The sequence below is a fragment of the Necator americanus genome, chromosome V (genome assembly GCF_031761385.1).
Source record: "Necator americanus strain Aroian chromosome V, whole genome shotgun sequence".
Taxonomy (NCBI): domain Eukaryota; kingdom Metazoa; phylum Nematoda; class Chromadorea; order Rhabditida; family Ancylostomatidae; genus Necator; species Necator americanus.
Genome location: NC_087375.1, coordinates 21,615,343 through 21,643,342, shown reverse-complemented (window position 1 = coordinate 21,643,342; position 28,000 = coordinate 21,615,343). Strand labels below are relative to the sequence as shown.

At 41.4% G+C, this 28,000-nt stretch overlaps 10 protein-coding genes across 13 annotated transcripts; 9 read left to right on the top strand and 1 right to left on the bottom strand.

Annotated features, from left to right (window-relative positions):
* Positions 1-740: 740 nt before the first annotated feature.
* Positions 741-10,982, top strand: RB195_014765 (uncharacterized protein; the record flags this gene model as incomplete). Of its 2 annotated transcripts, none has more annotated exons than XM_064205166.1 (17): positions 741-755; positions 1,266-1,394; positions 1,455-1,619; positions 1,676-1,865; positions 3,388-3,507; positions 3,623-3,786; positions 3,840-3,945; positions 5,279-5,358; positions 5,421-5,523; positions 5,584-5,706; positions 5,843-5,929; positions 6,239-6,339; positions 7,578-7,716; positions 8,581-8,735; positions 9,675-9,758; positions 9,822-9,944; positions 10,854-10,982. In XM_064205166.1, 17 exons carry the CDS (start codon positions 741-743, stop codon positions 10,980-10,982), a joined length of 2,013 nt encoding a protein of 670 aa, XP_064061046.1. The 2 variants fall into 2 exon arrangements, with proteins under 2 accessions (XP_064061046.1, XP_064061047.1); XM_064205165.1 differs by lacking the exon at positions 741-755 and adding an exon at positions 1,164-1,214 and having other exon boundaries at positions 3,602-3,786.
* A 3,695-nt stretch (positions 10,983-14,677) lies between these two features.
* On the top strand, positions 14,678-15,061 carry RB195_014764 (uncharacterized protein; the record flags this gene model as incomplete). Its single annotated transcript, XM_064205164.1, has 2 exons — positions 14,678-14,752; positions 14,828-15,061. 2 exons carry the CDS (start codon positions 14,678-14,680, stop codon positions 15,059-15,061), a joined length of 309 nt encoding a protein of 102 aa, XP_064061045.1.
* Positions 15,062-15,236: 175 nt separating this feature from the next.
* On the top strand, positions 15,237-15,605 carry RB195_014763 (uncharacterized protein; the record flags this gene model as incomplete). Its single annotated transcript, XM_064205163.1, has 1 exon — positions 15,237-15,605. The coding sequence occupies one exon, from the start codon at positions 15,237-15,239 to the stop codon at positions 15,603-15,605; it is 369 nt and encodes a 122-aa protein (XP_064061044.1).
* A 43-nt stretch (positions 15,606-15,648) lies between these two features.
* Positions 15,649-15,999, top strand: RB195_014762 (uncharacterized protein; the record flags this gene model as incomplete). The annotated part of the gene is made up of 1 exon (XM_064205162.1): positions 15,649-15,999. One exon carries the CDS (start codon positions 15,649-15,651, stop codon positions 15,997-15,999), a length of 351 nt encoding a protein of 116 aa, XP_064061043.1.
* Positions 16,000-16,065: 66 nt separating this feature from the next.
* Positions 16,066-16,686, top strand: RB195_014761 (uncharacterized protein; the record flags this gene model as incomplete). The annotated part of the gene is made up of 1 exon (XM_064205161.1): positions 16,066-16,686. The coding sequence occupies one exon, from the start codon at positions 16,066-16,068 to the stop codon at positions 16,684-16,686; it is 621 nt and encodes a 206-aa protein (XP_064061042.1).
* A 103-nt stretch (positions 16,687-16,789) lies between these two features.
* Positions 16,790-17,167, top strand: RB195_014760 (uncharacterized protein; the record flags this gene model as incomplete). Its single annotated transcript, XM_064205160.1, has 1 exon — positions 16,790-17,167. The coding sequence occupies one exon, from the start codon at positions 16,790-16,792 to the stop codon at positions 17,165-17,167; it is 378 nt and encodes a 125-aa protein (XP_064061041.1).
* Positions 17,168-17,693: 526 nt separating this feature from the next.
* On the top strand, positions 17,694-17,995 carry RB195_014759 (uncharacterized protein; the record flags this gene model as incomplete). Of its 2 annotated transcripts, none has more annotated exons than XM_064205159.1 (2): positions 17,694-17,811; positions 17,874-17,995. In XM_064205159.1, 2 exons carry the CDS (start codon positions 17,694-17,696, stop codon positions 17,993-17,995), a joined length of 240 nt encoding a protein of 79 aa, XP_064061039.1. The 2 variants fall into 2 exon arrangements, with proteins under 2 accessions (XP_064061039.1, XP_064061040.1); XM_064205158.1 differs by having other exon boundaries at positions 17,868-17,995.
* A 76-nt stretch (positions 17,996-18,071) lies between these two features.
* RB195_014758 (uncharacterized protein) lies at positions 18,072-20,948 on the top strand (the record flags this gene model as incomplete). 2 transcript variants are annotated; one of them, XM_064205157.1, is made up of 8 exons in its annotated part: positions 18,072-18,078; positions 18,698-18,774; positions 18,836-18,946; positions 19,010-19,093; positions 20,234-20,342; positions 20,458-20,534; positions 20,621-20,682; positions 20,735-20,948. In XM_064205157.1, the coding sequence occupies 8 exons, from the start codon at positions 18,072-18,074 to the stop codon at positions 20,946-20,948; spliced, it is 741 nt and encodes a 246-aa protein (XP_064061037.1). The 2 variants fall into 2 exon arrangements, with proteins under 2 accessions (XP_064061037.1, XP_064061038.1); XM_064205156.1 differs by lacking the exon at positions 18,072-18,078 and adding an exon at positions 18,213-18,285.
* Positions 20,949-21,521: 573 nt separating this feature from the next.
* RB195_014757 (uncharacterized protein) lies at positions 21,522-24,970 on the bottom strand (the record flags this gene model as incomplete). The annotated part of the gene is made up of 4 exons (XM_064205155.1): positions 21,522-21,627; positions 21,796-21,835; positions 21,954-22,129; positions 24,822-24,970. 4 exons carry the CDS (start codon positions 24,968-24,970, stop codon positions 21,522-21,524), a joined length of 471 nt encoding a protein of 156 aa, XP_064061036.1.
* A 2,138-nt stretch (positions 24,971-27,108) lies between these two features.
* RB195_014756 (uncharacterized protein) lies at positions 27,109-27,915 on the top strand (the record flags this gene model as incomplete). Its single annotated transcript, XM_064205154.1, has 2 exons — positions 27,109-27,361; positions 27,584-27,915. 2 exons carry the CDS (start codon positions 27,109-27,111, stop codon positions 27,913-27,915), a joined length of 585 nt encoding a protein of 194 aa, XP_064061035.1.
* Positions 27,916-28,000: the final 85 nt, after the last annotated feature.

Sequence of the window (28,000 nt, the reverse complement as noted above, 5' to 3'; positions counted from 1 at the left end):
AGATAATTGACCGCTCTCGCCAAGAAGCTGGCGTGAACACATAGAAATCAGTGGCGATCAGATCCAGTATCAAATCTAAGATTTCATACAAACACTCCACTGAACACGAATTTTTTGAGTCATTGATTCTTTTGTTCTTCGATCTACGAACTTATTTTTGCTTGTGAGGTGAAAATCCAGAAACACATCAAGAAGGAATCGACGGGCATTTGAAGATTTCAGTGATTGTTGGGTTTTCAATTGCTACTACCCCTTGATCAGGCAACTACAAATTGAAAAGTTTCGTTAACGTATTTGTGTGCACGTCTCTTATGTTCCTCAGGTGCTGACATTTACCTTTGCCTGGATCGGGTGCCCACGAACGATTACACACCGTCACGACTGCTTCTGGAAAGGAAACGCAACTGTCTTCTTTTAAGTGATCAAGAGGAAAAGGAATGTGAGTGACTCATTTATTTGTCTTCAGCTTCACTCAGCAAAAAAAAAGGAAGAAAATTGAATGATGTCAGTGTCGTTCTCTTTATTTTTGACTCTGAACTAGTATACCGATACTCTAGCGTACCAGTATTTTGGTGTCACTTGTCATGTTGTAAGCTTATTTATCACCCTGATTTTTTAAAATTCTTGGAATAAACTCTTGGAAGAAGACACGCTCAGCTGCGCTCTCACGCTTAGTACTATGGAAGTCAGAGATCGGATGGGAAGCGGTGCGGCCTCAGTTACCAAGGAACACGCCAAGCATGCAAGATTTCGTGGTGAGTTATTCACGAGTTTTTTCTTTTTCTTTTCTTTTTTGGAATTGTCTTATTCTTTCCTTTTTTGAAATTAGCACAACAAAACCTTTTTTGGCTGCAAAACTTTTATATCGCTCTCTAGTTTACAACTTTATAGTTGTATACCCATAGTTAGTTATAGTCGGAGAAAATTATCATGACCTGTAGAGTACATAAGTAAATACGGTTCAAGATGAGAATATTCCGCATAGCAACATTAGTTTAGGGCTGTTTTAACCCTTGATATTTTTATAGTAGAAGGAAGATTGCGTGCGAACAGTTCCCCTCACAACAATGTTTCAGGAAGTACTAAGTGTTTGCCTTTTCCTGACTAGATCGAGCGCATGCACATGGCCGTCGTCAGATATTTTCTTCATAATCGACGGAACGATGAGCGTCGACCAGTTTCAGTTCCAGAAGGAACTATCGTTTATTGGCCAGGTTTTTGAGCTATATCCCAACTTCTTTCAAAGGATCATAAGTGATTTGCAGACGCTCTCGAATATAAAAATTTCCGAACATGAATCTCAACTTGCATTAGCGCAGTTCACCCCACGAAGCAGGCGGGAATTTGGTTTCGGTGAGGTTAACACCAATGTTGAGGCTCGACTGGCTCTTGAGGTTCGAAAAAGATCCCGAATTTTTATGGATTTGTGAAAAGTGTGACTGCACCCTTTCAAGCGCGTCAACTTCTCTCCGTGCGATGTGATATCAGACAAGGAAAGATGTCGTCCTAGAGCCAGTATTAACTCGCTGGCTGGAGATGTTTTACAAACAGGAAACAGAAAACGGCTTCCTGATGTCGTTGTAGTCATATCCAGTACGAAATATCGGATTCCTGAACAGGTGAAAGCTTGCGAATTCTGCATATCCTCTGCAATTCAATCTTCGCAGAATTTTAGCTTCCAACGGAGACGCTGTTCTCACCGCAGTCTCCTCTACATATTTTTTATGTCATGATAGGAGGGCCATCTCCAGACGAGTCTCGCTTTGAACCTTCAGCAACGTTTACTCGTTTGAGTGCAGTTGATTTTACTGCATTGGAACGCTTGGTGGTGCCGCTTTGCGAGACTGTGAATTCATTTGTTGGAGGTAATCTTTTTTAGAGGCGGTTTTCTTAGAGTCACAGAGTTGCAATATAATTTTTCGAATCAATGCAATTTGTTTCCTTTACTAGTTTATTTCTCTGTTTGTCCCATGAATCCATTTTTAGTTACTCATTTGTTCATTAGTGTTCTTGTTCATTTGGAGCGTTACATTCAGCAAGTTGATTAATAACTTCGGATTCTATACAAGTATAGAAATAACTGGATAGAAGCCAAACTTATGGGTTCTTTTAGGGTTTTCAAATTTGAAAGAGAGAATCCACGCTTTCACCAATCACTCTCTTTTCTTCTTTTTCTCTTTTTCTTCTTCTCTTCTGCTTTCTGAAGAAACCTTCGCTTGCAATTTTTACAGAGTTTGTGTTATATCTCTTAACTAGATGGCTGTAATGGAATTATCCCTCTTTCTGAATGGATTCAAATTCTTAAAGTGGTTCTAAAAAGATCTCCAAAAGAGTGCGAATAGGATTTCTGAGTTAGTTCTCTTATTTAATTTCTCTAATTTTGGTGTGAAAAAAATGGGAAAGGCATTGGATGCAGGAAGTGCCAGCATTAGGTCTTCGAAGTTCCGAGTAAAAACTGCTACAAATTAGGTAAAAGGTAAGTACGTAGGTTGGAAATGGTATTTTGCTCCAGGTCACCTAACTAACCTTAAACGATACCTCATGTTTCTAAAAAATGGATCTATCCAATAGTTTACTAATGTTGCGCTCCGTCGTACATAACTCGGGGATTTTTATTTTCGACGACTACATGTTAGTCAACAATCCTTTCGTTAGGCTAATAGCGTCGCTGTCCTCTGTTATTCGTAATGTTTTCGGGTATTTTCGTCTCTGCGGCGAACGAATTGTTGCTGTTGTCTCCATGACAGTCGTTGAAAGAAAGAACGAAAACGCTTCTTAGTGAGCGCATCACGTGCTCCTTTCAAAATGTCCATAGCTGACCTAAGCTGGTGGAAGTATCTCAACTGGAATGTGACCAAATGTACACATTATGATGAGCTTAACACCGTTTGGTGGACAACGGATTGTGAGTTTCATCTATTTTTTAGATAGTGTATTTAGAAAATATAAAAGCGAAGTAATTATGGAAGTTTTCAATTGTGATTTTTCACCAATTTGTCATATGTTGTTAAATTATGTATTTGCCTTCAATCATTATACGTAATATAAAAATATATGTCCGTCACTCAAAATTATCATATGTTGAATTTTTGAAGCAAATGTACAATAAATTCTTTTTCAAAATCCTGCAGAACGGAATCCATTATATATCTGAAGAAAAGAACCAGTGAAACGAAAGGGTTGACTTGTAATTAATTTTGCCCACAGAAGTTGCAAGCAGGATCAATGAATCCTAATGAAAGAAAAAAAAAACTAAGAAAATATCTATCTCAAACTTCTACTTAGGACTTGAAGATAGAGCAAAGAATAAGAATCTAAAAACACAATCATCTTTCCAATAAAAAAAAACGATTTTAGAGAAAAAAAAACTGCTCACATTATTTCCAGGTACCACTCAAAAAGCAGCTTTTGGTGCTACTTGTTGGCTTGTTACTGGCATATTAGCTGGAGTTCTACTACTTTGTTTGCTCGTTTTCGGCTACGCGGTATACGCGTATCGCCGAGAGAGTGCGTTTTGTTTGTGTTTATACCTCTCAAAAAGTAGTTTTATAGTCGTTTTTGAAGAGTTATTTTCAAAGCTCCCACTTCCTTTACCTTTAAGACGCGGACAACGCTGTTACAGGTAAAGTTCTCAGCTACAGACTGAAGGAAATGGAAAATAAATTGCGCTCGCAAAATGAATTTTTCACAGCAAAATTGCATACACAAATGGAAGAGCAGATAAAAGCTGGTGAACGACATGCGGAAGAATTGAGAAAACATAATGAAACCATCGAAAATATGCAGGTATTGCCACTTCTCCCTCTTTTGAGGGTTTTCTGCAGATCCTTTTATTTTAGGTGCATCAAATGGAACTTCAGCGACAACAGCAACTCTCAACCGTACCCCCACCGTCAATCCCACAACCTCAACCCATAATCATTCCCTACCTCCCACCAAATGCTGGTCAGCTTAGAGAGAATAAATAAGTGCTGTTTCTAGTACCCAATGGTGTTTTTTTAATCCTTTGTACTTACTGTAGAAAGAAAAATCAAAAAGTACCAAAGATCTCAACAGCACTTCTATTTCCATTGATAATATCCAAAAAAGGATAAAATTTGGTTAGGATAAAGTTCACTATTCATTATTTCTCAAAGGTAACCAAAAAAAAGAGCTCTAACAATAAGAAGAAAAAATAAGAGGAGTGAGAAGTGATTGTCGAACAAAAGTTGCGAAAGAAGCTGACAAAAGTAGAATTGAATGCTACTAACTGGAGGCAAATTTTTGCTTGCGAAGAGTAACAATGGTGGGTCTTTTCAATGGCTGTTAAAATGTTCGAACGTCAAATCATCGTCAAACACGCGTGGAAAAGGTTCTTTTCCGTTTTATGGCTTACATTCTCACAATCAATTTTACTGCTATATCAATACTTCCATGAATTGGTCGAGAGGCTATCAAGTAAGGAACGTTAATAATAAAGGGGTAAATAATTTTCCTGCAAAGAAATGAAATAGAAAGAAAAACAGTAGAAAACAAATACACAAACATGCTTGCAAAACTACCGGAAATTTATTGTCCTCACTATTTCGTATTGAAATTATCATTTTGACCTATAGACAATTTGACCTATAGACGAGGCTCAACTAATTTCTCTTCGCTAACTTTTCTTTTGCAATATTGAAAAAAATGAATGACCTTTCCGCAGCCAAAAATGTACAACAACAGCTGACTCTTTGATAGCACTCTCTTACAAAACCATCAATGTTTTTTAAAGGCATCACCCCACGAATCTGAGGTGGTACGGATTTCAAGTGGAGTATTCGTACACGGGATAGTAGGTTGTGGAGAGGGGGGTGATTCCGTCCATTTCTTCCTAACTGCCGTAAAAAAACGACCCGGAAGATACGGCTTCAGGCGTTTCGGCGCGCTATTTTCTACAGGAAGTTCGATTGGAGCGCGCCAGCCGTATGCACACGCCGCATCTTCCTGCCCGTTTTTTACGCCAATTAGCAAGACATAGACGGAATCACCTCCCTCTCCATAACCTACTATCCCGTAAGCGAATACTCCACCTGAAATCCGTACCACCTCAGATTCGTGGGATGATGCCTTTAAGGTGACAAAAAACCGTTTCTTAATCAGTAGTAACAAAATTGATTGCGCTCACAAATGAATAAATCAACAACTAGGAGTTTTGAGCTGTTTTCTGTCAAGGTGGCATTTTCTGTTCTGTGTTTCTTCTCGAAGTTTCAAACTCAGCCTTAAATGTTTGGATCTCGATGAGCTTCTTTTTGTTCAGCTGTCTCTCAGCAACCGCCACAGCTCGGAATAGCTCCGGCCGGTCAACTTACATATTCACAAGTCAGCAATGATCCACGGGTATGTGGAGCGCACTCAGCAAAAAGTTAAGACGATTTCTCAAAAGGAAAAACTTGTTCCAGCTGCAAGGAAATGTTTTAAATGGGCATGTCCAAGGAAGTCAACTTGCGAAGCAGGATTCTGTTCTTACTGGTAGAGGAAGCAACGGAAATGGAAGCAAAAGAGGTAGAAAATCAGGCAAAAAATTCAAGACGATTAGTACTAGAGGTTAGATATGTATCTCAGAAGAGGAGCTAAGGCTACGATTGGATAAGCTTGAAGAATCTATAGGCAACGCAAAGAGGCAAAATGAGCACGGTCATGGAGTTCAGCAAGGCTCACAACTAAATTCTTCGTCCGTTGAACAATGTAAGAGATGCCAAGCTATTGGAAAAAAGTAGATAAACAATCTTGGTCGACATTTCTAGTGCTCAAAATCCTAGCAATATGATTTCTGCTTCAAAAATCCCTCCAGAGATTGCGGCTATTTCTGCATTTTCTTCAGCTTGGCCGAACGATCCTCACTCGATCACAGAAGAAGACAGCAGTGACGGAACCACGACGGATGACTCTGGATATGTCGCGCAAGGAGGTTACTTCTGCTGTTACATTGTACAGTCGCGAGTATTTGTGCTTCTCCACCTGATGGTGCCGTGTACGCATTCTTCGTTCTTGCGCAGACTCTCTCTCTCTCTCTCTCTCTCTCCCTCTCTCTCTCTCTCTATCTATCTCTCTCTCTCTGCCGTCTCTCCTGCCCCAATCAAAAGCGTGACATGGTCGCGAGAGCAAACATAAGTACTGGCTACTACACTTATTTCCCAATATGTGGTTTATAGTGAGTCAAAGTCGAATTGCAGCCACAACTACAGTTTGAATATTTGAAAATGTTTGCAATTTCCAGGTAAATTACCTTCCAACCATCCTGCCCGACATCTTCCTCCTGTAGATATTCTTCTTCTCGTGGACAGCTCAAGCAGTATCGGGATCTCGAACTTTGAAGCAGTAAGGAGACAGAAATAGCATGTGCAGTATGCGGCAGAAATAACTCTCACGAAAAGTCACTGGGGGACCCTCAAAAGCAGGTAGAGATGCCACCCGTTCCGTTAAGGGTGATAATAAACTTTTCAGTCGTCACTATGCCGTGGCCGGGTGAGCATGGTAATTTAGTAGTGAGAAAGTTCGTCAAAAATGGCGAATCTATAACTGGTGACGTTTTGCTAGCGGTTCGGTTTAAGCGCTGATGAAAGTATCCGAGACCAGAAAAACCGATTCATTGAATAAGGGCAACAGGTTCTGAGAGAAATCCTAAAATAAATCCTCCCGGGCGTCCCAAAAATGTGAGAACACCCGAAAACATCGAGTCTACTTACACGAGGTAGTTCCGTAGCCATTTCGCTCACTTGATTTAAAGGCAGCATACCACGGATCTGACGTGGTGGAGGAATCCGCTAGAAAATCTGGAGTTATGGTTGCGAATTTCGCGATCAGGGGTGGTTCCGCTCATCTCTCGCTGATCGTCGTAAGAAACGGCGTGGAAGACGACGTTTTTTAAAGATGATTTCGGTTGCAACGCCCCACCCTTGTGAACGCGCCGCGTCCAAGTGCGATCGGTCGAAGATCCGTGATGTCTTCTGATCAGCCAACTCAAGTAAAACCAATGAATAGGCTGCTAAAGCGAGCGTGTGCATAGAAGATCGCTCTAACGTACTTCGTAATAACCAAAGTGGTTCCCACGACGTTTCTTACGACGATCAGAGAAGGATGAGCGGAATCATCCCTGATCCCGCAGTCTACAACCCCATCTCCGGCTTTTCCCGCGTTTTCCCTCAGCACGTCAGATTGGTGGTAAGCTGTCTTTAAGTCCCTGTGACTTTTTCTATGAAAGTGAATCAAAGCCAAGGGTTTCAAGACTCAGTCCTTCCATCAACTAAAGGAATCCATTCAAGAGGAGATTAAAGGAGTTTCGATCAGCATGGCAGTTCCTGTAAATGGGTATCAGCTGTAAAGGCCACTACTTGAGCGACATGATTGTTGAAACTTAACAAATCTCACATCTACATTCGGGAAAATGAATCTTTGTTGGTATTACGTCTTACCATTTTTTTAAAACCCCTCTTTGAGGTGAGCGAGGATTTCTGCCGCACTCTGATGAAAATAAAATGAATTTGAATGATCTGTAATAATCACTGGTTAAAGAACCCACGAAAAAGTATAACCTTCAAGGTGTTGCATGTGTTCAGGTGAAAGCAAATATTATCAACGTCTTGGAAGATGTCGATATAGGACCAGGACGTTCGCGCGTTGCTCTTGTACAGTACGCACTTCAACCAAGTGTTGTCTTCGGGTTTGACAAATATTACTCACTGAAAAGTGTGAAAAGTGTGTTTTTTTGTGTATTGTATTTGCACTATTTTACTTGTATTATTTCATGCACTCCTCTTTTCAAACTACTTCCACGAACAGACTAGCTATGTAACTAGTCCAAAGACAAGTCTACAGTTCTTGAGCACAACTAACTCGTCTAGTCGTCCAGCTCTTGCAGTCTCCTGCAAATCTAAAACGCACGCACACCTCAGGTCACACCAGCTCAGGTCCTGAGCAAATGCCATAAGTCTAGGTCCTTCTTGAATCTGTCTGATTTTTTTTCGGAAGAAGTTCATGATTAAGTGAATTGGTAATAAGAAAAACAGGATACAAAACGCACTGCGTAAGCCAGGTCCATTTTAACAACTTTGCTTGATTTTTTTTTCCAGCAAATTATATAAAACTTTCGGGATTCTATCCGATTATCAGGTCAAACTGAAAACCAAGAGATACAAACAACCGCCTGTTTTCAAAAACATGCAGTGATTGATACTTTTTCTTCGTCTGGTCAAAAACAAACATTTCTATTGTGGTTTTATTCATACACATTTTCTGCACCACGCAATTTGAATTATTTGAAACACTTGTAAAAATACATTGATGGTTTTTACGTGAAATATAACTTTTTCCTAAGCTCCAACGTCGGATTTACTATTTTGCTTCTGTATGTTTGTTGAATTTGTACGTTAGTTTGGAACCAACATCGCTTGTCGCGATTTCTTGCACAGTTATACGCGTCTATTTAAAAAAATGCGCAAATTACATTGTTGAAGTGGAGGAATCTCTGCATCGGCTGGATTAGCTGAATACTCTGCATAGCCTTAATACTTTTTAATTACAACTTTTAAATTCATATGAATTAAATTAAATGTATTTCAGAGGGAGTTGAAAGGATGTCGTACACAGGTGGAGCCACGATGTTATCAAAAGCGCTTTCCTTTGCTGCAGGATTGTTATACAAGGAGCAGAATATGAGAGATGTAAAGAAAAGGAAGCATAAGCTGATGCCTACACCTCGTCATGATCGATTACAGGTTAGATACGAATTTTTAACGATTACAGATGTAGTCAAAAAGATGTTTATAGTAGGGTCAGAACGACAAGAAGGACGGAGCAGTTGCGTAAGCGACTGCGCTGCAGACGCTTATACTACACTTATACCTACGCTTATATTGTTATACCAATCTGAACGTCCGGCAAAAGCCAAACTTCAGACTTTCTGTGGCACTCGCCTCGCTCGCCTTAACTGATCAAGGGAAATTAATAGTAGTGGAATTTTTCGTGAGATTAGACTGGTGTCTTTCTAACAATACTTTCTTTCTTTTTATGTTAATTTGGACCAAAGATTTCATAGTTTTCTTTCTAGATTCCTAAGTTTTCTTTCAGTTCTACATTTGGAGAATGTTCAAACTTCAGCCTCAAACACTCCTTCGATACCAATATAGTGTAGAGACAATTTGAAAGTATTACTCGAAATATGGGTTATCCTCCTGTTTCCTCCCAAAGAGTTATCAAATAATGATGTTTTAGAAAAAGATAAAGATAACATCCTGCGTCAGATCATGTTTACTCTTCGCTACTATTTAAGCAGCTGTGTGCATGCGTGTTTCCACTTTCTGAGGAAAGCACCATACCAACCTGAGACAAACGTGCAAGGAATTAGACGGGCGAATGAGTCATAAAGGTGAAACCAACGCTCCCAGTGGGCACGGCAATGAAGCAGCTGCAACGTCCCATTCACCTTTTGCGACATGCACACGACTTTATTGCGCACCAATCCGACGCCGCGGGACTCGTTGCAACCCATTCTATAGCTATTTGGCCCCGGCGCACCAACCCAACACCGCAGAGAACGTCGCACCTCCCCCCCCCCCTTTTTTTTTTTCGAAATTTCGTGACTGAAACACACACGTGACAGAATAAGCTTGTTATTATATAGCATGATCATGATCATGATGATTACTATATTTAAGGTGCTTTGTCTAGTATCTGATGGCGCTTCTGATGATAATATTGATAGAGCAGCGGCCTATCTTCATGAGAAACTGCAGATTAAAGTGCGTTATATCAGTAATTTTCATTCTTCCTGTCCGAAAATCTCTGAAAGCATTCTTCTTCAGATCATGGCGATGGTCACTAGAAGTTTCCATAAAGATCGTTTAGTGGCCGTTACGCGTTTTGAAGGATCGATTTTTGTTATGGATCAGAAGGAAAGCATTAGTATTTGGTTATGGAGACAACAGGTACAGTTCAGTTCCAGGATCTAGACACGGATGTAGCCTTTCATGTACACATCGGCAATACTATGAAAGTCATTCCTCGTTTGGGAGCTGAATCAGATCATTTATTTCTTCGTCCACACGATCTGTGTTGCAAGCAGGGTAAAGCGTGATGGGATTTCCTCATGAGAGGGAGGGGATCGCAAGGGATGGGAGCTTGAAATGGACAGTGGTGAATGGAGGATGCCATTATAACCAGGATAAATTATTGCGCCCGAGTAGTGTATAATTTCAAACAAAGTATAATAACTCAACATAGCTTAAAAAGCTGAGCAAATCATCTTTCCGTCCGTTATAGCCAAGGAATTTCGAAAAAAAAGCCGAGGAAAAAAAAGAGATTTTTTTTAAAAAGTCGAACATCGTCGTCGCATTATCACATGAAATAAAATGTTGATTTTTTTCGTTCTTTTTCTCGTCGTTCTTCTCTAATTGGATCTATGCACCCGATTGTTATCTGTTTTGTCGTATTATATGCTTTAACCAGTACTCAAAGATATTCCAAAACCTGTAGAATAAAAATGGAATAAAATAAAATGAAGAAAACTTCAATATCAATATTTCAACAAGATTTCAGCGAACTTGCTTTTTCCGCTACCTGCTGTTCCTCTGTTTCTGTCAGCTACCAAATTTTACATTTGGCACTTGTTTCCTCTGCTAACTTTCGACTTTGCGTTTTCGAAACACACAAAATTTCCAATATGTTGGATTCGCATCAGCGTTGGATGGGGGTGGGGTCGTATTCGATAGGGTAGTGTCCCGTCATCACGCCTGACCTTGGTTGCAATAATGGGTCTGTAAACGTGCACATGCACGCATAAAAACATTCGACTGGAGCTTATTTTTTGAATTTCACTCTAAAATATTGTGTTTCAGCGAATGTGGGCAGAGAATTATGCGGCGTACATCGAACGAGAGAAATCTATGCCGTTGAGTCTAAAACACAGTCCAAAGAAGAATAACAGAGTGGAAGAACAACCGTCCAAATCAGCTAAATCCCTCTGAATCAGTGGTTCGAACCTTTGAGAACGTGCACGATTGTATTGAATTACGGTGTCAATGTATAAATATTTCACTGGGATCCTCATCATCAGAGAAGTCTATTAACCATTAAGTCCTATCTTGCACATTATTGGAAGAATTTTCTTAGATTAGCAGTGAACTGCCTTTCTGTAGAGAAAATCAATCCTAAACCTTACTTGATCGTGACTTAAAAAAAGAATCTAAAAGACCCTTAGGAATCCCACTGATCTCGGCTCTTCATCTTTACTTTTTACAAAAAAAAGAGGCAAGAACATACTGCGTGGGATATAAAACTGAATAATCTGAAACTGCTGAGGGCAGGGTAAAGCGTGGTGATGGGACACGACCCCATCGAGTAGTGGAACAACTTCTTAAAAATGAAAACTTAAATTTCACGCAGTTTACAATAGTTTAAAATTAAATTTAACAAGGTTTAATGACCAAAAAAGCTCAGATTCTGTGCATACTGTTAGGTCTGGGAGATCGCGAAAAACTTCGTCGTAGGAGCACCAAAGGAAAACGTTCAGGTAGTTATTGGGAGAAGGAAGTTTTCTTTGAAAACACTTATAGCGGCGCTGTTTTTTCTACTTCCTAGTTTTTTTTGGAATTTTGATGGTACGAAATTTAAAATTTTCCGACTTTTTTTTGGATTTATCCCATCTAGATTTTGAGATAACCAGACCCCAGAAAGGAGAAATGTTGCACATAGGGATTTTCTTAGACCCTACGCCCAAATATATGGGTGATTTTTCAAACGTCGTCCCATTTTTTTTTGGAAGAGAGGGAAAAATGTCATTTTTCCATCTTTCTTACATCAAAAAATCAATATTGGCTTCTAAAAATTCATAAAGATTCATTCCAATTTTTTATAGCTTCTGAAAACCGTTTAAACTAACTCCAAATTCATTCTCCAGTCAGCGCTAGTGCTAAGAAGTGTGCAAGACCTCTATTTCCATGTTACAGTCCTGTCTCTTAAACTTTGTAATCTAATATTTTGTAGTTCGAATGTTCTTTTGTCTTGAAACCTCGGCATATTCTGTCTGTGTTTTGCTATAGTGTGCCTACGAGGTTTTTAGATGGAACCTTTATTTGCCTGACGTTTCGGCTTTTTCGCCGTCTTCAGAGGCCTAAATAGAGGATGACTGGAACAATGCTACGTTTATCCCGTCAAGTGCCACACCACCCTTGGTCAGTGTTTCGATAATCGTTCAGGGTAGTGAAAACAGAAACCTATCTACATTGAAAATGGTCTTACGTTTTCCTCCACCGGATGTGGCGCGGCTGGTTGCACACACTTGTCACTCAGTGTACCAGCGAATGAGTATTACTGCGTGTAGATCACCAGCGACGACATTGATTATTTGATCTACACACAGAATATCAGGCGGTTATAGGTCACAGAGCGGTACAAGTGGCAAGAACTCATTCGTTATGGACAAGCATTCATTCCTATTATTCATTGAAGGGTTTCTTTTAAGAATATAAAACGCCTCCAACGTCTTCCTTGCCGATATTTCTGTTTCGTGAGCCAGTATAACGCATTTCACATCGTAATCGTTTCCGTTGTGGACCTCATGTCTGTGCCTTCCTAGTGGTGTTATCAAGCTTTTTCGTCGTTTTCCGGCCATGTGTTCATTAATCCTCACTCCAAGATTCCTACCGGTCTCCCCAACGTAAGCTGCATTGCATATCAAGCACTCAATCTCATATATTACCCCCATTTTCGCGCAGTCGCCTGTTTTTCCATGAGGACAAATAACACATCTTTCACAGATGCAGTATCTATCATATAGTCTGTTTCTAACAAGCTGGCTTTTGATGTTTGCATTTGGGATATTTACCAAGATCACGTCATTTTGTAATTGTGCTTAGATAATGCTGCCCTGAACAGCGGCACTGACACTGTCAGAGATAAAAGGAAGACAAAGAGAAATTTTGTTTTCGCGCGGAATATTGCTATTTACAGTGCGGGTTCTTCGGTAATGCGGACGTACTGTATGGCCATTGGCACATGCGATTTTCAAGGCTAGTCTTCGTGATTCGTGTCGTTCTTGGTTGCCAGTGCATATTTCACTGGCGGTTTTGAATATATTTCAAATCACTGCGCGTTTTACTGCAGTCAGATGTGCAGATTTGGCGTGCAATATGATGTTCTTGCAACTTTCTTTGCCATACCACTTTACTCTAATAATGCCATTTGAAGTACTTATTTGCGTGTTGAGGTAAGGAAGCCATTCTTCTTTTGGGGTTTCTCGTGTGAGTCTTATATATTGCGATTGTTGGTTGAGTATTCGGAAACACTCGTTCATTTCGAACTGTGTTGATGTTATGATGCAACAGTCGTCAATATATCTGCAATACATCAATGGTCTACGCGAAACCACTGGTTCTTCGATTCTGCTCATGAAGCAGATCGCCAGTACTGGTGCTACTCTTTGACCCATTGCTTACCCTCTCAGTTGCGCGAAATAATTTCCTGACCACCTGAAGATATTACAATTCAGGCATTCCCTGATAAGCGTTATTATGCGAGATTTACTTAGTCCATATGTTTCCAAGTTGTTACCATATAAATCTATCATCTCAGAGAGAGCTTGCAGCGCCTCACTGTTTTTTACATTCGTGTAGAGTGAAGTTACATCAAAAGACTCTATTACGCAGTTGCCCTCAACTCTCGCATTGCGTAATCGCTCAAGGAAATGGTGCGTGTTCGACAAATGAGATGGTATTTTAGGCAAAATTTGACTCACGATTTTATTAAGGAACCACGAAATGCGATCTGTTGGTCCTCCCACACAACTTATTATTGGTCGGATTTTGAATGTGGCCGCTGATGTTGAGTTGACCTCATCGGGTTTCAGCTTATGCGTTTTGATGAGGCTGTAGAACACAGGGCAGGTCGGTTTGTCAAGCTTTAGGCGGCTAACAAATCGTTCGTCAAGGCCAGCAGATTTTCCCATAGTCATCCATACATGATTCAAGCGTTTGCACTGTACAAGGAATTCTTCCTCTGTTACGCGGCGATAGATCGTTTCATCTTGCAAGTGAAGATTTGTTATCTCCCGATCAAGAGCCTGTGACATGACTACGAATTCCCCACCCTTATCGCTTACTGAAAGGCGTATGTCCCCTCTTGTAGTCATTCCGCGGATTTCCTTCAAACCCTGCCATTGCTCGCGCGTAAGATTGTTGAGGGTGAGTCGTCTATGATGGTTATAAGCGGACAACACCCCAGATAATAGAATTCTAAATTTTGTGTCTGTTTCGCGAGCTGGTTTGGGTTCTTTATAAAAGTTGCGCGGAAATGGTGTTGGGGTAACGCTCTTCTGCTTATAGGTGCAGCGTAGATAGGTTTCTGTTTTCACTACCCTGAACGATTACCGAAACACTGACCAAGGGTGGTGTGGCACTTGACGGGATAAACGTAGCATTGTTCCAGTCATCCTCTATTTAGGCCTCTGAAGACGGCGAAAAAGCCGAAACGTCAGGCAAATAAAGGTTCCATCTAAAAACCTCGTAGGCACACTATAGCAAAACACAGACTTAATATTTTGTGGTGTACATATGTAATTGGAGTAATGGAGTTCACTCGATAGTGTTCGGCACTTCAGCGTAACGAAACGAATGGTTGTTGCCAAAGATTCCATGCTCCTTTCAGGCAGTTGACCTTTCAGGTTATGGGCTTTGGCGATGTGCTGGACGACAACACCTTTTTGCAATGTATGGGAATCTTTCGCCATATAACAGTGCAGGTTATATAGCTCGTACGTTCCCTTTTAACGCCTGAAGAGTAGCGCAAGCGAAAGATGAAGTCTCTTAAACTTCAGCTCGACTACGAAAATTCTATTCGAAAATCTAGAGCTGTCTGGGACGTCGCGTTTGAATCTGACCACCATCCAGTTCTCCTCGGCTTCAAGAAATGGTTCCACAAAAGAAACCGAGAAGTTCCTCTTCAACCGAAAATCGACGTGGTAGGTCTGAAAGACGATGATGAAATGCAGAACAAAATTCCGCCAACGTGTGTCTATTCATGTTGGAGTACGGACCAGAAAGAAGCTTAGCGATGCGGATTCCTTCACAAAGTGCATCCAGGATGCTGCAAGGGAAACGCTCCCGGTTCTATTGCCGCTGAAGAAGTTTGCCTTTGCATCTGCGTAAACAAAATCCACGTACAATTCTGTATGTGTCGCGCGCAGAGCTGGTGACTTCAACCAGGAAAAGCGTCTTAGAAGGAAGATGCGTCATCAACTGCAACAAGATCACGATAACGAGTGGACGTCAAGAGCGATGGAGTTTGAGAAGGCGTGGGAGGACAGGAACCCGCGGAAAGCCTATGCTCTAGTAAAACAGCACAGCGGCAAAATGAAAAGATGTTCCCCTGTCCTCAACACTGCCAATGGGGTAGCTGTCGGTGAAGCAACCCTTCCAATTTGGGAGGAACACTTCAAGACCTTGCTGAACCGGCTAGCACCGTCAGCTCCTGAACTCGAACACGTTCATAGACCGATATACGCGGTTAACGATGAGCCACCGACCCTGTCGGAGGTCCTGGTCTGTATTCCAAAAAATGAAGAATGGAAAATCTGGCAGAGACAACGGGATTAGCGCAGAAATGCTAAAATATCTTTCTCCGTCTGGGATTCGTGAGATGACAAAGATCATCCGTTCAAAATGGATAGACGAAAGGATACCTGATTCGTGGAGACACACTATCATAATTCCCCTCCACAAGAAGTTATCCGTCACGGACCCCAGGATTTATCGAGGAATCTCTTTGCTGCCTGTTATGTACAAGGTATTGGAGCGCATTATCCTGGACCGACTCATTAAACATCGCGAAGAAACAACGCGCGACGAGCAAGCTGGCTTTCCTCCTGGCCGATCTACGATTGACCAGGTTTTCATCGTCAGGAGAGTGATCGAAATCTGGCAGCGGTGTTCGAAGCCAATGCAACTAGCGTTTCTGGACTTTGAAGCCGCGTTCGACTCTCCTCACTGAGGCCGTTTTCTCAACTCGCTCCGCGCCGATGGAGTACCAGGAACGTTTGTTCACTTGCTTGATGACATGAATCAACGAACAACTGCTGCAATTCGAACACCAGCCGGATGTACAACACAGTATGAAGTGGTAACTGGAGTAAGACAAGGGGCAGTGGCAGGACCCTTCCTGTTCAATTTCGCCATCGACATCATTATGCGAAGAACAGTCGACCAGTGTCCAGCCGACATTGTCTCAGCACCATCTGGGTGCCCCTTGACTAACCTCGAGTACGCCGACGATGTTATATTCGCGGAAAGCAGTACGAAACTTCAACATGTTGTCAACCTTGTATCGAAGCTGGCTGCAGCCTATGGACTACGCCTACGCCCTGATAAATGCAAGCAGATGTGGATCTCTTCGAGACCACGAACGGGAATCAGGGTGGACGGACAACCGATAGAACTCGTCGCTGAGTTGTGTTACCTACGCTGCACACTGAAGAACAATGGCAGCTACGAGAGAGATGTTCAGCAAAAATGCGCTAAGGCCACTTCTGCATTTAACTCCTTAACGAACGAAATGTCTGTGGTCGACCCCCATCACCAACGAAGTCAAGCTGCGAGTCTACCTATCCGCAATTTACCCCATCATGATGTATGGATCGGAGACTTGGGCAGCACCATCAACGGTTATGGAGAGGCTTGACTGCAGGGAACGAAAGCTGCTTAGACGGCTACTTGGCTACTTTTGGCCTAGGGTGTGCCAAAATGAAGATCTTTACACAGAAATTGATGTGGCATACCGGCAGATGACACATGAAAGATGCCAACATCTTGCACCGCTATCGAAAGTGGCTAAAGTAAATCGTCTTCGCTTCTTTGGTTACATATTAAGGAGACCAGCAGATCGCCTTGTTCAACGAGTTCTGAAGAGTTTCCCGGGTTCGAGTTGGAAGAAGCCACCTAGCCGAAAACGGAAGTTCTGGACTGAGGTGGTGAAAGAGGACCTGAAGACACTCTGCGTGGATAGGCAGTTTAGACGAGACGTAGTGTTTCGCAGAATACGAAATAGCGACGAATGGATTGATTCTGTGCAAGCTCTCGCAGAAGATCGAGAAGGTTGGGCAGAGCTGTGTTCAAGGACGGCACACCTCGGCGAAAATGCGGGTAATCGCGTCAGACGATGACATCAACCCGCCGATTAGGTCAAAGTAGGTCAAGACAGTGTATGTAATTAAAAATATTCCTTAATTTAATATAATGTTTTGGAACGTATCTTATTGATTGATATTATTTAATATTTTGTCATTATTATCCTGCTATGTTCCATTCTCCTGCTGCTTCACTGCCCACTCGCTTGCGATCATCTCTTTTACGACTCCTCTCCCATCCCCGCCCCTTGCAACTCTCTTCCTTTACGGCCCCCACATGCTTGACCCTGATTGAGGGGAACATGCTATTTCGACATTACGACCAAAGACCCGCTAATCGTGGCATTTCAAACAGAAATATGACTAATTGATTGAAGCGGTGTCTTCCGTACAAGCTACTTCTATTTATTCTCATGAAAATGAGCTCGTGAAAAATGTCTTTAATCGATTTCTGCATTTTAAGCAATGAATTTCTAGATGTTTGCGTCATAACTTGATGATACTCATTATTTTCGCTTTGTTCGTTTTCTTTTTCGTTACGCTGGCTTTGAGCTCTCCCAAAATGAATGATGAGCAACATCGACCAGCAATTGATAGATGTCAACTTTACTGGCGGGGTGAAAGCTTTCTGTCGGTTCACACTGTATTCATAGATTTTACAGTCATAATCAAACCCTCAGGTTAGCTCGGTAGTAAAACTGATACACCCGACTATTTGCAAATTATATCTCTCAAGATACAGAAGTTAAAAAGTGTGGATCACTGGGTACGAACACTAAACCCAAGGGCAGACACAGTCGCTGCGTAAATTTCGAAGAAAAACTGAACCTCACTCTTAACTCGTTGCCAAACAAACAAAGTTAACTTTGATTTCCTCAACTCGCAACATTGCAACAGGTATTCCATTCTTGACCTTACTGATGTGCGGTTGAGAGCGTCCATGATCGGTGAGTTTGATATATTCCAACAGTTTATCCTTTATTTCAACAGCTTTTCTTAAGAGCAAGGTAAAGAGTATAGAGTGAGCTAAAATCTGCTTTCAATATAAGTTTTTTTTTACTTATGAATCAGTGAGTTGTAGATGACTCATTTCGGTTATCTGCCAGTTAAAGGCAGCGCACCACGCGGTGTTGGGAATTCAAGAACAGATAGCGGTGAGAGGTCACGTATATTAGCATCATCACGCTCAATTCCCACTAGTAATCTATAAAGGACCGTGTGAAAAAGTTATGTGTGGTCTTGTCTCTCAAACGATGTGCCTTTTTACGGACAGTACAACAACGGAGATCCGCTAAGCAACTGGATTGTACAGATTGGGTATCTTCGCTTTTAGCTGGCACGGCGAACGACTATGGAATTGCTGGGGCTCTACCGCGAAGCAAACTGCATCTTATTCGGGACCTGAGCACCAAGCCTGTTTTTCACGCTTTTTTCCTCGAGTGCTAAGGGGAATTGAGCGTGATTACGCCTAATTGTGAACTAAAAACCAAATTCTATCTACTTGTGTTGAAATCCCAACGCTAATTTCCTAATATGTTGCTTTTAAGTTTTTATTTGCACATTTAGGGATTTTTATAATTTTCATCGCATCCAAAGTTATACATGCATATTATTGTCGAAAAGGTGATCTGATAATCCCGCGGGTACGGTATTTCACTCTAAATTCTGCCAAACACCAAAAACATCATTGATTTCAATATACAGAAAGAAAATGAAGTTTGCACATTTTCTCAACATATTGCTGATGACTGCACTTTTTCACATATGCCGATGCGTGGAATAAGAAACTACTCAATGCCAGAAAATCCGGAAGAGGTTCTACTTACAAAATCCACCAAAAATTTCAAACATTCACGGTTTCAGAGATTTCTTCTTCAGGGTGCACATTGCATTTTCAAAAATTCCACATTAACATGCGCTTGCTTTGATGATATGTGTAATAATAAAAGGGAACAGGTAAAGGTATGTAATACGAAGAAGTTACATATTTTAGAAACAATCTTCATTGATCCATGTCCATGTCAAAGATCTTCAGCGAACACAAATCCATCCTATCTAGTTCCCTATTCTCATGTGTTTCTCTCGTATTCCGCTCTGGTTGCATGATCGATCGAAGATTCGGATCCGTCTAGTCCTAGCTAAGCCTTCCGGGGTAGATGAATCGGTACCAGACTTGTCTGGGAGGATAAAAACACTAACTTGGCACATCGGCTAGCCCTGCCACACCCCAAATCATTCTAAGGGTGGCTGATAAACCTCAAACGAGTTCAGAGTTAAAGACGAACGCGCAGGCATCACCGTAGGGAGCAATTAACTCACCGCGCACTTTATCCTTTATTTTTATCTTTTGTACTCGGCTTCGAATGTCTTTGAAGGACTATACCACAAAAGATTGAGGGTGTTGGAATCTCTTTACGAATAGATAGGTTTAGGATGTAGTTCACGAGTGTGAGCACGATCACCCTCGAATCCCCTCAAACTATGTACTCGGGCACGAGAAACGACGTTGTCGCACCGAATCCCCTACGGGGCACCTAACAGTGCGTGCGAGACAAAAATACACGCCGCGTCTACCAGGGAGTGGGAGAAACAGTGTCAGCAGCCCGCTGATTGTGTGCTCGTTTGCAGATCCTTGTATGCCTACGGAATGCGCAGCCGCGTCTTTTTCGTCTTCCGTCGAAGAATTAGCGATTCTTCTGTATGTGGCTCGTCATGAGGTGTCTCGTAGCGGCATTAGATGGAAAAAGAAGCCGAAACATCCTCCCATGCCTTTTTTTGATAATCATGCGAAATTGAATGTGGTCGCACCCATACTTTGATCTACCCTGTCCGTTCGTTTAGAGTTCTCACCCTCCCTCAATTTCATGCGATGCTGCTTTTACGACCGGACGAGCGTGAGCACTTGCTGCTATGCAAAATCTTTCTTTGCCTGGAAAACAATCTTCCTCTTTATTTTCTCTCTCTCTCTCACCTCCCTCCATAATAGTTTCTGGTGCCATAATTCATTCCGATGCGATATCCAGATGTTCTAGCGGTTAATGAGTAGACAAACCGCAGAGACGATTGGATGATATGTTGAGCCAGATATTTTTCACATTTAAGGAAATAATAAGAAGGAGACTAGAAGTGTCTTCAAACACTCTTTGTTTTGAATCTGATGTAGAAATCAAGAAATGTGAACGATTATTAACATGCTTTTTGTCAAGTACAGGTGAGTTTTTCCTACTAATTTCAAGAATTCACACAAAAAGTAAGTTTAGTAACGGATGAATATGCATCAAAGTTTAAAAAAGGAATCCTCAATAGAACTATGTCAGTTTATTAAGATCCGTCAGTGCTAGAGGATCAGCAGAGGCGATTGCACACGGTAGAAAGTGGATCACATCAAAATGATACAGTTCAGGTATCTTCTCAATAGATGAACTAAACGCATAAAATAGCCTCGTGATGATTGAAGATGTACAAATATACATAAACCACTGTTTCCAGAAGAAGAAAGATGCCGTTGCAAAAATCGTTGTAAGATATGCATATCGCCACCGAGAGGAAAGGTTAGCCAATTCGATGAAACGGTCGGTTGAAACTGACATGAGTGTCTTGCAGCTTTCTTTTCATCTCGATGGTGTTCTTGTTGATGGTGGGGCATTTCGTTCTGATTATTATCTTGATTGTTGTGCTCTATCGTTCTCAAGAGAAAAATGCCCCTGCGCCTGAAAGTAGTAGACATGAAACGACCACAACCAATCCGAAAAAAGAGATCAAAGAAGAAGATGTTGAATTGGGAAGAGTTTACAACCGAACGAAATTTTCGATATAGAAACCCGCTCTATTCGTGTATCTTTTAATCTGAAAACCATGGTTATGTACGAATTTAAAAGTTAAAAAGTAAACAGCTGTTCATATTTGCGTTCTTTACATTCGAATGGTCCCAAAAGAATGTGAGCCTACATATCTTTGACAAAATTCTGGCAACGCTTCTGGCACAGTTGGTTTGCCAATCCATGACCGTTCTCAGGATTAGGAAAGTATGTAAAAAAGTAAAGAAGTAAAAAAAAAACAGATTAAATAAATCATGTACTTAACGTCTAGTTTCGTTCTGATGTCATCTCTGGTAATGATGCCGGATGAAGCAACTCACATCTCCCCTCCTCACGGAATCAAACTTCCAAGTACGTCTTTGACACAACTAGAGGATCTTTTGATAAAAAAAATTCTAAGAAACTGGCCTATGTAGTTGTGGTTCAAACAGACAAACAGGCAGATGCAAATGACCAGAAAGTTATTAGTTTATTCACTAACAAAAATACAAAAAGAAATGTACAATAATGTTAACTGTTAATAGAGTTGTTAGTTTATAAGGTATGGCACAAGACCTTATTCAGGAATGCAATTAAAATCGTAATCCTCCGACCAGAACTCGCTCATATGGTGAACCTGCTGATGGTTGCCAGTAGAAGGGACCATTTGGCAATGTTCCATATGGTGATTGAACATATCTGAGGAATTTTGTAATACGGTGATTACCATGCAAAACTTATGAGGATAACCACAGTAGAGAATCTATGACAGAAAACCTTAATCAGTGTGGTTTATTTGGTTATACTGGGCGTAATAAAGTAATAAATTTAGAAATAAAGATACAATGTATTCTGCGATACACTCACCCAATCTGCCCGTATTGGTTGTGAACAACGGGGATTCCACCTAAAACAATTTAACCCACTTAAAAACAAGAAAAAAATAAATGGTTGACAACATCTCAGATCCAGACCATGTTTTTATCAAGATTATTATGAGAAAATAAGAAAATCACACGACATACCTTCACCAGCTCCACCTGCAACAGCATATCCTGAATTTCTAACGGGGTCAACTGGTCTCAAGATGTAACCAGAAATAGGGCCTGGTGGATATGGAGAAAGTGAAGAATAAGGCGAAGGGTAAGCTGGATTAGAGCTTTGCTGGTACCCGTAGCTAGCTGTTCCACAGCCGCATTGTCTGAAATTGTAAGTATCCCTCGACTTCAATCTTATTAAAGTCTACTTTGCCGTACTCATAGCTTTTATCAAAATGACTCGCAAAATTACATGATTGTGCTTTCGTACAAATGACCTGGTTCTAGAGATTCAGATCTGTCGTATAGTTTAGGTATTTTTCTGCTGAGTTAAAAGCAATACCCATTAGAAATTTATAAGTGGTTTGACGGCAGGTCAAAACACTCCTTGAAACATTTCGCTCTCCTGAACACTGATTTTAGTTCCTATGGCCTCTGGACAATTTTGAGCGATTCGTTAACTTCTTGGCAATCGCTTTGAAATCGCTTCTACCATCCGGTCGTAGTTGCTAGGCATTAGTTTTGTACGTCACCCCTCAAAGTTTTGCTTATGGTATACGATTTCTAGACGCTTGACAGCTCATTTCCATAACAGTCTGAACGACCGGCTAAAGAAGGACTTCAGACTTTCTGTGGCGTTTTCTTCGCTCGTCATCAACGAAAATTAATATTATTGCCGTTTTCTGTGAAATTAGGCTTGTGTATCTCTAACAATCTTTCTTCATGTTTTTCATTATAAGTAAATGCGAAATATTTCATAGTTTTCTTCCTAAACGCGTCAGTTATACATTTTGAGAATATTCAAACTTCAGCTTCAAACACTTCTTCGATTCCAATATAATACAGGAACATTTTTAAAGCATTACTCGAAATATGGATTTTCCTCCTGCTTGCCCCCTCCCCCCAAAGGGTTATCAAAGAATGATGTTTTAGAAAAAGATAAAAATAACGACAAATGATAAGATTCTACGTCAGATCATGTAAACTCTTCGCTACTATTTAAACAGTCATTTGTATGCGTGTTTCCACTTTCTGAAAACTGCGTGCTACCAACTTGAGGGGAACGGAAATGGAAATAGACACGCGGAGGAGTCATAAAGGTGAAAATCAAAGCGCCCAGTGGCCAGGGCTATGAAACGGCTGCGACATCCTATTTACCTTGAGCGACATGCACACGAAGTTATTGCGCACCCTTTTGATGCTGAGGGACCCGTCGCAACCCATTTTATAGCTTTCTGGCGCCGGCACACCAATCCGACGCCAGGTGGACCCGTTGCACCCCGCTTTTCGAATTTCGTGACACACAGACAAACAAAGAAACAAACACACACGCACACACTTGACAGAATAAGCCCGTTATTATATACCAGTCGCAACCCATTTCAGAGCTTTCTGGGGCTGGCGAAGCAATCCGACGCCGCGGGACCCGTCGCAATCCACTTTACAGCTATCTGACGCCGACGCACCAATCCAACGCCGTGGGACCCAACGAACCCCATTTTATACCTTTCTGGCGTCCGCGCACCAACTCGACGCCGGTGGACTCGTCGCTCCCCCTTTTTCGTGTTTTTTCTGTGACTGACACACACACACACACACACACACACACACACACACACACACACACACACACACACACACACACACACACACACACACACACACACACACACACACACACACACACACACACACACACACACACACACACACACACACACACACACACACACACACACACACACACACACACACACACACACACACACACACACACACACACACACACACACATACACACACACATACACACACACATACACACACACATACACACACACATACACACACACATACACACACACATACACACACACATACACACACACACACACACACACACACACACACACACACACACACACACACACACACACACACACACACACACACACACACACACGAGACAGAATAAGTCCGTTATTATATACCATAATCATGATATCAGAGATGCGAACATTGCACATCTGGAAACTCTTGGTTTCCGGAGAAAACAGCTACGAATATGACCTAACGATAAATTGCTCTTTTCCTTTCTTTTGTTATTTGAGGATTTAGATCTGTAACTGCAATCTAGGAATCCAGTTGTGATAACAAAAGATGTGGTATCTTTTATTGTACTACCATACTGAACCGTTTCTCCAATCGACAATCATTTCTTTTTGTTCTTGGATTTCGTTTATTCAGACTCTTTCATGGTGTCAATTTTATCCTCAAGAAGCTCAATCGATGAGTTGATCAGGCTGGGAATGATGGACTATTTTGTTCAAAACAAAATGTCATGTTTGTTAGTGTTCATGTTATGTTTATTTTTATTTAACAAAATGCTTATTCTTGTTTCATGTGGGATTCTTCATCATCCTGAGGATAATCGACTTTTTGTCCACAAGTTTTTTGACGTGCTTTGTCAAAGTGCATGAGCAGGCGTGTACAGCTTTTTTGTGTGAAAATATACATTTCGCTTGTTTTGTCTATTTTAGTAGAAGTGAATTCGCTTTTGTTGCGCTTGAGGTGTGAAGCTGACCAAAGTTTCTGATGTACCACTGAGATCAGATAGATCCCTCTTCAAATGCGTCTACAGTTAAGCTGATGCTTCAGAAATTGTGGTGGATCTAGCGTGTGGTAGTTTCTTCGATAAAATACATTCTTGTAGTTAGCCTTTAGGATGCGATAAAGACAATTCTGTGGTAGAGTTTACTAACAACAGAATTACTGACGTAATGCCAGTATGATCACTTCAGTCTCCTAGATTTTGCAAGGAACAAGAACTCTATAATTGAAGTGACTAATTCGTACAAATGAAACCAATTTTCGTCTTGAATAAGGTTGCTTAGAGGAATTGAGCATATCAACTTTGGATGGATGGATGAGCTTGTATAACTGTTCTCCACTACCAGTGTGAAACTGAAGAACTGTACACACGCATAGTTTGTCCTTAATTGCATTTCAGCTGCTTAAAGGCATAACCCCATAAATCTGAAGTGGTACGGATTTCAGGTGAAGTATTCGCATACGGGATCGTAGATTAAGGAGAGGGTGTGATCCCGTCCACTTCTTCTTAATTGCCGTAAAAAACGGTCCGGAAGATACGGCGTGTGCACAAGCCACAAGGCAATCGAACTTGTAAAAAATAGCGCGCTGGAACGCCGTATCTTCCGGGCTGTTTTGTACGGCAACTAGGAAGAAATGGACGAAATCACCCCCTCTCCTTAATCTACCATACCGTATACGAGTACTCCACCTGAAATCCGTACCATCTCAGATTCGTGGGGTGATGCCTTTAAAGGCAGTGTATCGCAAATTTGACGTGGTACGGAACCCGCAGCGAAAACATAGAGTAGTTCGATCGACTGCGCAACCTTGCAATGTTTCTCTGTTCTTTTTTTGATCGTCGTAAAAAAACGGCGTGCAATATGTAGTAGTCGTTTTCTACGACGATTTCAGTTGCAACATACCGCATCCAAGTGCGAGCGATTGAAAGTGAATGGTGTTTTCTCATCAGCTTGTTCAAGTGAGACATGACATAACTAGGGTCCTGAGTGGACCGGAACGTGTACATAGAAGCACGTACTAACGTATCTCGTAAGAACTAAAGCGGTTTCCACACCGTTTTTTCTTCGACGATTATGGAAAGTGAGTGGAACAAGCCTGGGTTCCGCAATCTGCTATCCGCAGTCTTGGGTTCAGTTCTCTGTGGACTCCGTACCACGTCAAACGTGGTCCACTGTCCATAATCAAAAACTGTAACCTACCTATCACTTTTTTTACGAATGGTTGAGCTGTGATCCATTTCGAAATACAAGCCTAGTTCTTAACTGGAATAATCTAGTAGAGATTGTATTCTCAGTAGTTATGACATTTTACTCTTGTTTTTGTAGAACCACTTAATAAAACTATAACAGAGAGAAAGTTGCTTCTTTTTTCTGGAATTCTCGTTTGCATCCAGTAGAAGAATAAAGAAAAGAAAAGAATAGTGGAAAATTCGATGCTACAATAAATCTAATTCCCAAAATCCATGTATCGAAGCTAGAACGTTGGTGCTTACGCATAGTTGCTATCAAACACTGCCGCAAACAACGCCATCTTCTTCTGTGACAGTAATAATAGAGACAGAGGTGGTTTTTAAAAAATACGAATTTCCTCAACGATTAGCCACAACAGGCTGACGTTCTAGTTCTGCCTTCATGAGTTTCTAGTGCAATACACTTTTGTCTAATGGCAAGTGAGCTGAATTGATCATCAAATCATTTATTCACTCTCGAAAATCGAGTGAATTCAAAAATGTTCCATATCCTTTTATCCCCATAACTATTTATACCTGCATCCACATCCAAAAAAGAAAGCATTTGCCATAGGTAGCACTAACATGTACAAAACCAAATACATATTCTCAATCTGAAAAGATCTATGTTATGAAAAACCTCTGGAGGTTCGATAAAATATGTGAAAATTTTTGAATGCTGCATGAAGGGTGAGTTGATTCCGTGAAAGAAGAAAGGGACAAAAAGATTGCACTTTCTAATCGGATCGCGTATCGTATCTGCACTGAGTGAAACAATGCGATCACGGCGAACACTGTGAACTGTCATTGTCATAAATCATATCCGTATCCGCATGTTTCGCAGAGTGATAGCATCCGCTAGAGCATGCCATGAGTTCTAATGGGAACTTTTTGAAACCCTACTTCCTGAAGTTCTGCAAGCAAATGACCTGAAGTTCTGCAAGCAAATGACATTGACATTCAAAAAATTTTAAAATGACCGATGGTTAGGGTTCTAAGTGAGGAAAGTAAGAAAGACAGAACTCAGAAAATAGGAGAAAATGCTGTTTTTTTTTTTCTAGAAAACACTTTTTTCTGCAGAGTATCACCATTAGAATTACAACATGTGAAGAATGATTTGTTCAAAAGATTAACGTCGTTTATGATTTAAAACTAAAAAGTTGAAAATGCTAACAAAAATTGGTTAGTCACAATATTGCATTGAACGCGAAGCATTTGTTTTGTAGAACGACTTGTTGCATATCAGACCTACTGATTAGCTGTTAGCAGCTATCCAAACTTATTTTTGGAACACGAAAATTTATGAAGATTAAGATAGATCCACGGATCTCCCTCACTAGAGGGATCATCCCTCTTTCTGCTGAGCCAGGACTGACTCATGACATCCTTGTATCCCGCACGTCGGTCCGGCCAAACGCCTGCAATCAAGTGACTGGGAGGTGCAAGGGAGGCGGTTTGGAGTCGCCTCCAACAAATAAGCTCCATATGTCCACTTCGGGAGAACGAAAGTTCTCCCAGAAACTCATGGGACTAGAGGCTTGCAACCTGCCTATGGGTTTTAAAATTTTTACGCAAAACACAGTAATAGAAAAGAGTCTCCTGATTCCGGAAGAAAGCCTGGTACGAATGCGCCAGGTAGGACGGGGTTGCAGGAGTCATGTAGGCTACCAAAACGGAAAGGACTAGGATGGCGGTCTGTACTTCGCACGCTTACTTCGCTAACACACGTACGCTTGCATCGGAAGCGGCCATCGAAGATCTGATGATGCAAGCCAAGAAGATCAAGTCATCGGACTGACCGAGACGAGACGACGTCACCCTCTCAACGCCGTATGTGAAACTGGAGAAGAACTGTTCTTAGGAACATGCGACAGTAGAGGTGTTGGTGGAGTTGGCGTCCTCGTCAACGCGAGTATGGTAAAGAACATCGACTCTTTTGAACAACTTACGACCCGAATCGGACGTCTGCAGATGAGAGGATGTGGTCCAACACCAGCTTTGAATATCTTCGTCGCTTACGCTCCAACATCAAGCTTCGAAGAAGAAGAAGTCGAAGCTTTCTATACGGGCTCTAGATTCCGCAATGGACAACATCGACGAGGAATATGACCGGCTTGTTGAACACCTTCACGACTGCGCGAAGAAGGCTGAGAGTTTTAAAACCACCAAGAGGCGCCTGTCTCTTGAAACCCTT